Here is a 13978-nt window from a genome sequence, read left to right as displayed (position 1 = left end):
TGTCAACCCGATTTCTGAAAACACCTCAAATGAACCTCCTTTTCCTTCTGTCATGTCTATGGTCCAGGTCTCATTACTTACATGGACTTCTGCAACAATGCCTAAGTTGGTCATTTCTTTTCTTTAAAAAAAAATATATTTTATTGATTTTGTACAGAGAGGAAGGGAGAGAGAAATAGAGCTAGAAACATCGATGAGAGAGAGTCATCGATCAGCTGCCTCTTGCACAACCCCCACTGGGGATATGCCTGCAACCAAGGTACATGCCCTTGACCGGAATCGAACCCCAGACTTTTCAGTCCACAGGCGGACGCTCTATCCACTGAGCCAAACTGGTTTCGGCTAAGTTGGTCATTTCTGATTAAACTTTTTCTTTGCCCAGAGTAATACTTTTGAAGTAAAAAAGCATTCTATTTAAAAACAATCCAGATTCCCCTATCACCTGCTAGCTGCCCTAAGCCTTAAAGTGCTAAAACCTCACTGATATAGGTATAAATCTACTCACTGCTGAACCGTTTATAGCCTTATAAGCAGGCAGCCAGATTAAAGGAATGTAAACTGACCCTCCTCTCCCTGGGGCACCATTCTGAGCAGGGAGAGGCACATTTGCTAAAACTGCTCCTTCCCAGCCACCAGCCAGCCTCACCAGTATCAGACTAGTCTTTCCTCCAGCAGAACCACAGGACTAAGCCTGTCCCATGCTATACTCCTCCTATTTGCCTGTCTCTACCAGATATTAAAGCTTCACTCTGTGTCAGCCGTCACTTTAATTCCCATGCTCTCCTACTACGATTCTGGTCCAATATTGCTCCCTTCCCAAACCTTCCACCGTGCCCTCTGAAAGCCAGCTACCAGCCTATTCTGAATACTCCTTCACCTTATTCTACCTCTGAACCAGACTCACCCCTAGGACACCACTTCCCTCGGAGCCCGGTCAGTGACGTCTTTTCCTTCTTTTAACCCAAGTACCATGATGCCTGGTGGTGAGCTAAGTCTCCTGTCACACCTCCTAAGGCCTCAACGTCAACTTCTTTGAAGCCCACACCCTCAGATTATGTCCCATATCGAGCAGCATTCCTTGAAGATTTTCATTGCGGGGTCAGTCACGGCTTCTCCGTGGTCACTGTCACGGCTTCTCCGTGGTACTACTTCTACCATCACTTGTGACCATCTCATTGCCCAGAGGATTCTTTGAACACCATTGTCTATTTCTGACCTTTCCACTTCCAGCAATGACTCATCTTCCACTCATATGACTATAACCTACATGTCATCACCAGTAACTGCACCACATCTCAAGGTTAAGCATGCCAGTCTAGGACCACTACCTCCAACTCCTTAAAAACAGTACTCCTACGCCATTGAGTCAAATTGGAACACTTGCCAAGTCCTGGACCAATTCCAGTCACCAGAGAATGCTATGCTTTTATTGGCTTCGGCTAATCAGACCCATCCCTGGACCAGGGATGCTGGGAACATTACTGTCAACTATAGCCCTACATCCACTTTCAGTAGTTTTGCCCTTTTCTTCCTCTGTTGAAGTTAGGTGGCAAAGCCCTGACTAAAACCAACCCACCTGCCAGAAGTTTTTTCCCTAGTATATTTGCTTTCCCATTCCTTAAGACAACCCCTTCAGTCATGCACTACATAATGTTTCGTCAATAGCAGACCGCATACACCATGGTGGTCCCATAAGATAATGGAGCTGAATTTTGCCAGGGATGTGCAAGAGGCAGCTGGTCGATGTTTCTCTCTCGACATTTCTAGCTATCTCTCTCCCTTCCTCTCTGTAAAAAATTAATAAAATATATTAAAAAAAAAAAAAGATAATGGAGCTGAATTTTATCTAAGAAATGGAAGGGTGTGTGGCTCAAGATCTCTGTGGGTCACTATCTGTGTGCTTGGCAATAGGTTCCATTTTTCACCTCAGTTTTGAGAGCACAGATTACATCCCAGTGACCTGTTCAGCAGAGGAGCCTGTCCCCTCAGCCTTCCCAGATCTACCTTGGTGTCTTCAGAGGTCACTGCTGTATATTCCTGGAGGACCTCAGATCCTGCACAAGGACACAGGTCCACAGGTGCTACCTCACGTACTATGTACCACTGCCACTTCAGTAAGATCTTTCTGCAGGAGTGTGGAGCCAGCCTGTCCCTCCCTGTACTTAGAGGCCTGATGCACGAAATTTGTGCAAGGTCTTCCTTCCCCTGGCTTCCAGCACCAGCTTCCCTCTGGCACCCGGAACCTGGGCTTCCCTCGCAGCCTCAGCTCCGTCTAGAAAGTTGTCTGGTCTAGTAGCATATTACCAGGTACACTTTTATTACGTAGGGTAAAGCTTGTTTCATTTCTTCCATCAATTCAATGCCAGAGAGCCCTTTGAACCAGATGGGTAAGGAAGCAAAAACCAAAATTTCCAAAGTTATAACCTAGAGGACCAGCTCTAGATTGCGCGTTAAACACCATCTCGTTTTCTAGGCATACCAAAATTCCTTAATCTGACTTTTGCTCCAACATGCAATACCAAGCCACATTGCTACGATCCCCTTCTCTCCCCCATCCTAATGATTCCTCCTGACCCTCAAGCTAAGTTTCACTCCCTCCTTAGTCACTCTCATGGGGATCTACATCTTGCCCAGCCCATATGGTTTCTTTACTCTTTGTATTTCCAACCAGTCCAAGGCACTGTTCATGGACCAGCACTGACATTCTACACGAGCCTATTAGAAAGCAAGCAGGGAGGGGAGAGGGTTTGTGGTTCAGTGTTTATAAAGTCTACAGTAGTATAGTGTCCTAGGCCTTCATTCATTCACCATTCTAACACCCTGAGCAACTTCCACTCCTGCAATCTCCATTCACAGGAAATGCCCTATATAGGTGTGCCATTTTTAATCTTTATACCATATTTCTACTGTACCTTTTACCATTGCCTATGCTTGGCCTACAGCATTCTTGGCCTACAGTAATAGGCAAACTACCTAAGTCTGAGTCAGATGCTCACAGGTTCCCTAACAATGCACTTCTCTGAACACATGCATAGTTAGCAACACATTCCTGTACATCTTTTCTAAGAACCATCACAAAGGTTCTTTTGAACTTACCAAACTGTTAGAATCAATAGGTGAATTGCTCTACTTGGTGTCTGTTGGTTGGGCACTGTCTTGTGCAGCAAAAGGTTGCGGGCTTAATCTCTGGTAGGGGTGTGCAAGAGGCAGCCAATAGATGTTTTTCTCCCTTTCTAAAAATCAATACAAAATCTTTAAAAAGCTCCTGACTAGTTTGGCTCAGTGGATGGAGCATGGGCCTGAAAGGTCCAGGGTTTAATTTTGGTCAATGGCATGTACCTTGGTTGTGGGCACATCCCTGGTAGAGCTGTGCGGGAGGCAGCTGATACCGTTTCTCCGAAAATAAGACAGTGTCTTATATTAATTTTTTTCTCCTAAAGTTGCACTAGGTCTTATTTTCGGGAAAACATGGGTAGATGTTTCTAGCTTTCTATCCCTCTCCCTTCCTCTCTGTAAAAAAAAAAAAAAAAAAATCAATATAAAAAAATATTTAAAAAGATGATTTGACATTAAGTCTCAACCTCCATTAACATATTCAATACTTTTGCTTCCTCCCAGATTCTGAAAATATTATAGTCCTAAATACATTTCCATGATATTGCCATGTATCTTTACAACCCTATATAATAAAAGGCTAATATGCAAACAGAACAGTGGAACCACCTAACCACCAGTTGCTAAGATGTCCACTGACCATGAGGCATGTGCAGAACATGGCAAGTATCAGCTGTGGCAGCATGGAGCAAGTGAATGGGGGAGGGGGAAGGTGCGACAAACCAAGGCAGGGAGCAGTTGCTGTCATTGGGGAGAGCATCTGGTAGTTACTGAAAATTCTTTGCTCCCCCGTGCTACTGTTCAGCCCTGGCACTCACTGTCAGCACTAGCCCCAATTGTTCTGTGCTGTCAACAGGTGCAAGCAGGGTCAGCACTATCAGTGCGTGTGAGAGTGGGCTGCTGGCACAGGGGACTGGGGGCAGTGGCAGGAGGGGCAGAGAACGGGCCATGACCCAGCCCTTTGCCTACCACAGCCTCACACCCCAGTTCCTCCTTTCAAGGTGCACAAATTCTTGCACTGAGCCCCTAATCTATGTTATAAAAAGCCAGTGGTCCTAACCTGTGATTCCCAAACAAGCTGTCACCAGGAGGTGCATTGATGGGTCCTGTGGTGGTGGGAGGGATTCGGGTCGTGCGGGATTTCACTTGCTAGGTCTCCCTTGCTAGGTCTCGTCACTCAAAATAGATGATATATTTTATGGAAATTTCCCAGAGCATAATCTATTTTCAGACAGGTTTAAGTTAAGGTTCCTACTAAGGACTATAAACCAAAATAAAACATGACAAGACAGTTACACAAAGACAATTATTTAAGACCTTTATTAACAGGTGCTTGCAGTTTGTTGACTTTTTTGAAAAAATCAAGCTGTAAACTTTTATTACAAATTAAAAATGAGGTTCTTAAAAATCTCAACTTGACCAGATATGAAACAATTTAAAAACCTTTAAAGGTGTATTGAGAAAAACCAGGCTTTTTTTTTTTTTTCTTAAAAAACACGTTTGTCATTACCAAAAAGAGACGTCTTTAGATAAAAATAATAAAAACCCCATGCTGCATAGATAATGCAGATAGTTCTAGTTATCTGGTCAACGGGCAAAAAGCAAGCACTTAAGGTCTTCAGCTCCAATCTTTTGTTCATTTCTTATTGCTGGAATTTCGTATTTCTTCTTGTTGGATGACTAAACTGTAAAAGAAAAAAAAAAATATGAAGAGATTATCTTGACAATTCACTGCAATGTTATTTCAATATACCAAATGTTCCAGGTCACATCAAGTAAGTAGGGATGTGATCAGGAGCAATCCACACAAATCAAACTGGTTTAGTCTAGGACAGTGATTCACAACAGGGGTGGACACTGCTGCGACATGGTTACTTGCAGGTTTCTGGATGATCTTTGCCACCCAAAAAAATAGCACAGAGGAACAAAACCAAAAAGCATCACTGGCTAAACATGCTAATTCCAGCTAGGCCTATAGCTCAGGGAGATGAACATCATCCCATACACCAAGGGGGCATGCAGGAGGCAGCAGATCAGTGTTTCTGGCTCACCACTAATGGTTCTACCTTTCTCCATATCTCCCTTCCTCTCTCAAATCAACAAAAACGTATTTTAAAAAAAGTTAATTCCAGAGCCAAGAAGCCTCCTGATAAAGTAAAAAAGAATACCATACTTTTGAAATTGATTAATATGTCAAGATTACCACTTTCTCCAAAGAGACTATATTGGCCATCATTATCTAGGTTATTAATTTTAGTAGGTACCCATTTTTTTTTGGTGAAAATGCAGAACACAAGGTAATTAACATACTTCTTAGGCAAAGTTTTCAAAACTTTCTCAACTGGTGAAATCACAGAATACATTCAGAAAAGTTTGAAAAAGGTTTTTCTCTTGCATAAATGAACTCATGACTGCTCAGAGACTAGAAGAGGTCATTTAGGGTAAATTACCCGGATGATGGTAAAGATGGTAAGCCGGCACTTTTTACTCAGCCCCGCCCTGCTCAGCCTCGGGAGCGGACGAATTCTCAGCTGGTGGATCGGCTGCTTTTGTCTCTTTGCCATCTTGTGGTTTAGGGTTCTCTGGGCGTCTGCGTCGGTAATTAAAGTTGCGGCGGTACCGACGTTGAGGTGGCTGCTGACCTTGGGTCTCATCTCCTTGATTTTCCTTATCTTCTTCGTTGCCGTCCTCTCTAGGCTGTCTTTGGCGAGGAGGGCCCCTGGAATGAACATTGTGCAAGAGTGCAATGATGAAACCTTATTTCTTTAACCACCCTCTAGTGTTAACACCATTATCTGGTTCTTTCTGTTTATCAAGTGGTCTGTAAGCAATTTAGCAAAAACAAAGGAACAAATTTTGGTACAAGATCTTGGAAGTGTAAATTGGAAAATGAGTCTTTAAAACTGGATTTTGGACAAGCAAACTTTTACCAATAGCATCATCTATTACACATTAACCATGAAATGACTAACATTTGATGTCATTTTATAACATTTTAAATAGGCTTTATAGTAACCAAGTTTGGGAACAAGTGCTGTTAACCTTTGTGGATGAACACTGGCTTAAAATGCAGGAAATCAAATTTGAAGAAAAGATGCCCTCCTCAGGTAAATGAAAGTACAGTCCCCAGGGAAATGAATGAGATACACTTTACACTCACTAGGATGGTCATAATCAAAAGGTAGAAAAATAATCAGGGTTGGTGAGGATGTGGAAAAATTAAGTTAAACCAAAGTGTCTATCAACTGATCAATGAACAAAATGTGATATCTACAGAATAGAATGTAATTTGGCCATAAAAAGGAATGCTATGACATGGATGAACCTTAAAAATAGGATAAGTGAAAGCCAAATTAAAAAAAAAAAAAAAAAAAAAAAAAAAAAAAAAAAAAAAAAAAAAAAAAAAAAAAAAAAAAAAAGCCACATTATATAATTCCATTTATATGAAATGTCCAAAATAGATAAATCCAGAGACAGAAAGTAGATTAGTGTGGGCCAGGGGTTAGGGTAGATGGGAATTGAAGAATGCTTTATTGGAAGGTGATGAAAAATGCCTGGAATTTAGATACTGGTAATGGCTGCATAACTTGGTGAATATGTTAAAAACAAAACAAAACAAAAAAAACCCCAAACACCCCCCCCCCAAAACCAACAACAACACAGACATTTAAGTCCACAAAGTTCAAGTGTTACATTGCAGCAATTATCCTCAATGGCTTAAAATTAAAAATATCAGCACCAGCCGAAACCGGTTTGGTTCAATGGATGGAGCGTTGGCCTGCAGACTGAAAGGTCCCAGGTTCAATTCTGGTCAAGGGCATGTACATTGGTTGCGGGTGCATCCCGGGTGGGGGGTGTGCAAGAGGCAGCTGGTCGATGTTTCTCTCTCATCGATGTTTCTGGCTCTCTATCTCTCTCCCTTCCTCTCTGTAAAAAAAAATTAAAAATAAATAAATAAATAAATAAATAAATAAATAAATAAAAAAATATATATATATATATGATTTCTACATTGTATTTTGGTTACTTTTATAGTAAGAAACTTGTTTCTTAAAACTTATTTTGGCTGAAACCAGTTTGGCTCAGTGGATGGAGTGTCATCCTGCAGACTGAAGGGTCCCAGGTCAAGGGCATGTACCTTGGTTGTGGGAACATTCCCAGTCTGGGGTATGCAGGAGGCAGCTGATTGATGTTTCTCTCTCATCAATGTTTCTAATTCTCTATTCCTCTCCCTTCCTCTCTGTAGAAAAATATCAATGAAATATACTTTAAAAATAAACACAGCCTCCTATAAAACAAACAAACAAAAACCCCCACAAAACTTGTTTTTGCATCTACAGTTAAGGTTGTTATGTAAATGATTATCAGTTAGGAGGAGTAATTATTAATGTGTTAGTTTCATTCTTGACAGACTTAGTTTAGAAATCACATCTGGAGACTGATTACATTTTGCCATTTTGGGGTGACTAACAAAATGTATAGTCTTAAACTGAGAAATGATTAATGGAAAATTAGGCTACCTTCAGAGACTGCTCATGTTTGAAGGTAATGCTCACCTTTACCATTTTCCCTCTCAAAGGTCCTAAGGATATAATAAAGCAAAAACACACACAAAACCACCCCGAATAAGAAGACCCCATCTATGCAAATTGTTTTTAACCAGAGCCAGCAAAAAGGATGAAAGGAACACATTCTCAGAGATAACTGACTGACTTCAGGTTTACGTTCAGGCATCTGACAAAAGCAAATATGAAGTGTTAACAGAAAAATGAGCCAAAAGATTGCAGAAACATGCTGCTGCCAATTTCTAAAATATGCTCAGGGAAAATTTTAAATACAAACCATACCTGCGGAATCGTGGCCTATAGCCTCGATACATATTCTGTCTCACTGGTCTGCCTTGTTCTCCTGCACCCTGGTTGTCAGCACCCTGAAAAGACAATGGAAATCAAGCCAACTGATCAGTAATGGAGAAAAAAACCTAACAAGACAAATCCAAAGTTTGGACCCAGGGGATTAAAAATAAATAAAACCATATAGTAATTGTGATTATGGTATAAGTCAGTTATTAATCTTGTTGGTTCTTATCAGGAATTAAAAGTGCTTCTCATTATGATTATATAGAGAAGATAACAAGAAAATGCTCATAATGCAGTCCTGTCAAGTTATCAGTGTTGATCCTTTTTATTTTTTTTAAACTAATCCTCACCTGAGGATATTTTCCCATTGATTTTTTTCTATACACACACACGCGCGCACACACACACACATCAAAGGTGGTTCTTTTTTTCTTTTTTTTTAAATATATTTTTATTGATTTTGTACAGAGAGGAAGGGAGAGAGATAGAGAGAAACATCGATGAGAGAGAGTCATCGATCAGCTGCCTCTTGCACACCCCCTTCTGGAGATATGCCCGTAACCAAGGTACATGCCTCTGACCCTTCAGTCCCCAAGCCAACACTCTATCCATTGAGCCAAACCGGTTTCGGCCCATTGATTTTTTTTAAAGTGGGAGGGAGGGAAGGAGGGCGAGTGAGCAGCAACAGTCTTAGTGTGAGAGACATGGATTGGTTGCCTTCAGCATGCAGCCCGGATCAGGCTAGGGATCTAATGTGCAACCTAGGTATATAGCCTTGACCAGAAATCAAACCCATGATACTCTGGTTAGAGGGCTGACCCTTTAACTTACCTCCATCACTTCTCCCTGTACAGGAGGGTTGGAATACTGTGGTCGACGCCCATAGGGTCTCCGCATGTAGTAAGGTGGGAACCGTCGCCTGCGATAGGGCCGGCGTTGTTGGCCCTGGCCTTCGGGAGCACTCTCTGATCCCTCATTCTTTTCCCCACTCTCACTATTCTGGTAATTCTGCTGGTAATTGCGTGGAGGACCCCTGCGACGTGGATAGCGTCTATAATGGTTACGGTCTGCTGCGTATTTACTGCCTTGTACTGGAACTCCACCAGGGCCTGTAACATTTGCTGCCTCCGCACCCTACAAAAAGCCATAATATATTGACAGTGACAACAGAAGTACACTAAATAAAATTTACATAAAACAAATTTTAAATAAATAAAGGGTCTGTGGCCAGGGGTGCATAGAAATGATTAAGTATTAGGTTCCTCACTGTTCTGATGAGACTGCCCTCTAACTGCAGCCAGCACATACATTAGGCTTGATGCACCTGTGTTCATCTGGTCACCTGACCCATCCATCCACATTAGAGCCACCATCCTAACGGATGAGATCTCCAAAATATTTCCACACTGAAGTCAAACCTTTACACAAAAAGCATCCTCACCTTTTCTCCTTCAACAACATCAAACTCCACAGTCTCTCCATCTCCTACACTGCGAAGGTACTTCCTGGGGTTATTCTTCTTTATGGCAGTCTAGTAATATCACATTCCAAAAATAGATTAACAGGGAGAATAATGTGCTTTTTCATTTAAAATGTACCAGAGTCAATATTATTTTAGCTTTAAATTAGCTTTAAATAAGACCAAACCACCAATAAGTTTACAAAAACAAGGACCAATACTACCCCCAACCTCAACCAAAATACTTGTCTTACAATGTCCCAGCATTTTACCACTATTTTCCAAACTAAAACATGTAGCTTTAATACTCAAGAAACAATATATATATACATATATATTTAAATGCTTTTAGCAAAAGCATTGTTACTTTGAACAAAATGAGGATATCAATCTATCCCCCAAAGACTGCACTTAATAGTAGAAGCAGCTAGCCCAGAGGGCCAGTTTAGATGACAGGCGAGTTTAGTTTTGCATGCTTCAAAGTTGACCAAACCAACTTTGTCCTGTGTTACCATATCAAACTCAATTACAAATATCAACCAAAATCCCTTCCAACCTGTGATAATACTTCATATAGAATGTAATTCAAATGTTATTAACTATGCCACTTTTTGTATTATCTAACTGCATGGGAAAGCTGGTTATTAACTCCCAATACAATAAGTCTCATTTACTTTTTCTCTAAGCTGCTATGACAAAGTAAAAGGGGTAAGAATGGCACCTCACATTTGTGGGTAATACTTCTATAAAGTTCTTTCACATTATCTACTTACTCTCATTATGACAAATGATATGAGGTATTATCATTCCTTTTTTAAATAATTTTTTTTGGCAGATAAAATAGACTTAAAAAGATTAGGTGACTTGTCCAAGTTTACATAGATAATAAGTGGCAGAGTATAGATTTTTCTAAATCCAGGTCTTGGGACCCCAAATCCCTTGTTAATTCAACTACATCACAGCGATATCATTACAGGATCACTCATGCGTTTCCATTCCAAAGGAGGCAGGACAACCAACAATCTGAAGCCAATTAAGCCAAGTTGCCCAGAACTGCAATCTCCTTGATAGTACATCACTAAGACCTGAGCAGCCAAAGTCCCAAGAAACAAATTAATGTTGAAGCCACTTCCAAAATAAAAAGCAGAGCATATTTGGTGACATTTGCAGGTCAGTACAAGTGGGTGACACTCATTCAGCCAAAAACTTGATCTCATCTGTCATCTAAACTGTCACACAGTTTTCAAACCTTTCATATTTAACCAGCTCTAAATTACTTGCAGTCATAGGGGATAGCAGAAGCATAGATAATTAAAACCCCAAACTCAGTCAGCATCTTCAACCCCTCCCCCAACCCCGGTAGTGTTTCTAAAACTCTTGCTGTTTTTTTGTTCCTAAGATTGCATATTCCTTTGGACAGGTAGAACATCCATGAGGATATTCAAATCCAACGGGGTATTTGATATAACATATGGGATATTCAGATAGCATTCACTGGGTAGTGGCTTAACAATGAGTCTTTTAATGCTCAGGTATTCTCCAAATATTTTCCTTAGGTGGTACTTGAGAACCTACTGTTAGTTCTTTCATATCAAAACACTCAAGTCAATCTAAAAATTATTTGAGTGCTTACCAACTTTGCCACACTGCCTCTTCATTTAGCCTTAAACTAGCGAGGATTTTGAAAAATCCCAAGCCTGCCAAATTTCTCCAAAAATAAAAACATATCTTACCCATTCAAAGTGCTTTGGAATAAGCAGAATTAATGTTACTCTGCTAGTTTTCTAGCATCCAAGTTAATGTCTTGCAGCCCTGTCCTACCTGTCCCATGATTACTGTAATCTGTCCTTACTATAGTTTAACCTAATAGTATTTGAAAACATCTTTAAGTTTAGATTAATCAAGTTTTTTGCTTATCTAAAATTAAGATCTAAAAACAGTGTAATGACTTGAGTAATTCTATTTTAAAAAGCTGTAACTATTAACAATATAATTTGAAACACCTATCTTAATTAAGTAAACTGCCAATATGTCTCAATGTATACATTTAAGCATCCTATCACTCTTCCTTTGGGAATTAAATGAATTAGTTGAGAAGACACCCTCCCCTTTCTTCTCAAAAGACTTGAGTCAGAAGCATAAATATCCACAAAAGCACCCACCTGGTGTACAAATACATCTTCCTTGGTGTCATTCCTGCAAGAAAAAGAACCAAGTGAATTAGGTTAAAAATGGAATGCATTTCATGATGCCTTTTTTGTATTTCCCCGTCTTTTTCCTACTATTAGAGATTTTGGGCTGCCAACTAGCCACTAGAAAATTTAAAAATGAAACAAAACAATAAAAACAAAATAAGCAAGCCACTGTGATTTCTCCTTTAAAGACTAAGCAGTTGCCAACAGTTGTTAACCTCACCACCTGTAGGAAGGATAAAACAGTCCAAGAAACCAAAGGGTGACCCACTAAGCCATTAGTTAGGAGGGCAGCAGTGACTAAAAACATCTACTGCCATTCCTTATCCTACTAAACATTACCCATGTTCCAGCACACCCCATTTGTACCGCTAGTGCATGGTTTCTTCCATTACTAGCTCCCTTCTTTCTCACTTAATTCTCAATCATTTCCTCTTCCCAACTCTCTCCCTTTTTTAAAAATATATTTTATTGATTTTTTACAGAGAGGAAGGGAGAGCGATAGAGAGCTAGAAACGTCGAGAGAGAAACATCCACCAGCTGTCTCCTGCACACCCCTCACTGGGGATGTGCCCACAACCAATGTACATGGCCCTTGACCGGAATCGAACCCAGGACCCTTCAGTCCGCAGACCGATGCTCTATCCACCGAGCCAAACCGGTCTCGGCTCAACTCTCTTTGAGGTCATAAAAATGACCACTAAAAACTTCATAGAATGTACAACACAGGGAGGGAATCCTAATGTCAGCAATGGAGTATAGGTGATGATAATGTGTCCACGTGAATGCACCAACTTTGGTTCTGGTGTAGGACTTTGTGCATGTGTGGGCATGGGGTATACAGGATACTGTCAATACTACTCAATACTGTCATGACTTAAATAAAGTATTGACTTTTTGAAAAACCACCCACCATAATTAAGTACAAACACAGATATCACCAATATCCACATCATTCGGGTGATAAGCATTACACTGGAGAATTGAGCAGGTAAAGACGAATAAAACTTTCCACTAGCACACACAACCCCTTCTCACCTATTAGGCATCATTTTACATCAATCATTAGCCTAGTCAAGCTACTGATAGTAGTTTCCACTATATTTGCTTCAGGACTTTAAGTAAGTTCAATGCAAACTGAGTTCAAACTGGGTGGAGCAAAAGTGATATAGCTGTGTGGGAGGTTAAGAATAGGAGCTGAAAATAGTCATACAGGTAGAGAGCCTAGTAAAAGCTTTTAGATAGAGGAATGTGGCATGATATAATTATTACATACTAGAGGCTGATTATTACATACTCGAGGCTGGGTGCATAAATTCGTGTACGGGTGCGGTCCCTTGGTCTGGCCAGCCATCTCTCCCAGTCCTGATTAGCCCTACTGGGACACACTGGCTGGGGAGAGGGAGCGGGAGTGCACTGACCATCTGCCCCATGGTGGTCATAATGGTCACTTAGGCATGCATATACCATATATATATATATATATATATATATATATATATATATATATATATATATATATATATATATATAGTGGCTAATATGGAAAATTTGAGATGCCCATTTAAAAGCTACTTCAGAAATCTGGAAGAGGAATGGGCTAAGGGTCTCTATGTTAACTGTATTTGATACGTTTTGCAGTAAAATGGGAAAAACTTTGTGGATAAATGGGTGTTAGAAATGAGAAGTGGAGCCGAAACCAGTTTGGCTCAGTGGCCTGCGGATTGAAAGGTCCCAGGTTCGATTCCGGTCAAGGGCATGTACCTTGGTTGCAGGTACATCCCCAGTAGGGGGTGTGCAAGAGGCAGCTGATAGATGTTTCTCTCACATCGATGTTTCTAACTCTCTATCCTTCTCCCTTCCTCTCTGTAAAATATCAATAAAATATTAAAGAAAAGAAAAAAAGAATTTCCTATTGGAAGAAAGGAGATTCTTAAAAAAAAAAAAAAAAGTGAGAAGTGGAGAATTATGTGCATTTTTAGGTTGGGGTTAGGGTAGTGATATCATGAGCAAGAACCACCACTGGAGGTGAAACATTCCTAGACTGTGTTCTTACACCCTCTTCCTTTTATTAGCAAACCAGGGTGAGAGGGCCCAACAGTAGTCCTATTGTTTAATGTCAAAGGAACAAAGGTTCAAATGAACTAGATTGACTAGCTTATTGACTATGGGGCTCCTGGCTGATCCATGATGCAAAGCATATACCTAAGAATCCATATAACCTAGAATATCATTATCATGAGGATATTTAACAGGACAGCTTTAATTCCTGTCTACAAATAGTTTCATAACGACCACTAATTAGTTTTCAATAATAACATGATGGCAGGGGCTGAAATGTGTGGCCATTTGGG

At 40.4% G+C, this 13978-nt stretch overlaps 1 protein-coding gene across 2 annotated transcripts in view; it reads right to left on the bottom strand.

Moving 5' to 3' along the window:
• Positions 1-4419: 4419 nt before the first annotated feature.
• YBX1 (Y-box binding protein 1) overlaps positions 4420-13978 on the bottom strand; it is a 21881-nt gene continuing 12322 nt past the window's right edge. Inside the window, exons 3-8 of one of the 2 annotated variants that reach the window (XM_036448190.2) lie at positions 11595-11628; positions 9415-9504; positions 8805-9107; positions 7962-8044; positions 5565-5833; positions 4420-4799 (exon numbers count right to left, since the gene is read on the bottom strand). In XM_036448190.2, the coding sequence (XP_036304083.1) occupies positions 5599-5833; positions 7962-8044; positions 8805-9107; positions 9415-9504; positions 11595-11628 (745 nt within the window). In that variant the 3' untranslated portion in view covers positions 4420-4799; positions 5565-5598. The remainder of the gene's footprint in view (positions 4800-5564; positions 5834-7961; positions 8045-8804; positions 9108-9414; positions 9505-11594; positions 11629-13978) is intronic. The other variant, XM_036448191.2, reaches the window with a different exon arrangement.

Source organism: Pipistrellus kuhlii, unplaced genomic scaffold (genome assembly GCF_014108245.1).
Source record: "Pipistrellus kuhlii isolate mPipKuh1 unplaced genomic scaffold, mPipKuh1.p scaffold_m20_p_2, whole genome shotgun sequence".
Lineage (NCBI taxonomy): Eukaryota > Metazoa > Chordata > Mammalia > Chiroptera > Vespertilionidae > Pipistrellus > Pipistrellus kuhlii.
This window is presented reverse-complemented; position numbering and strand designations above follow the sequence as displayed.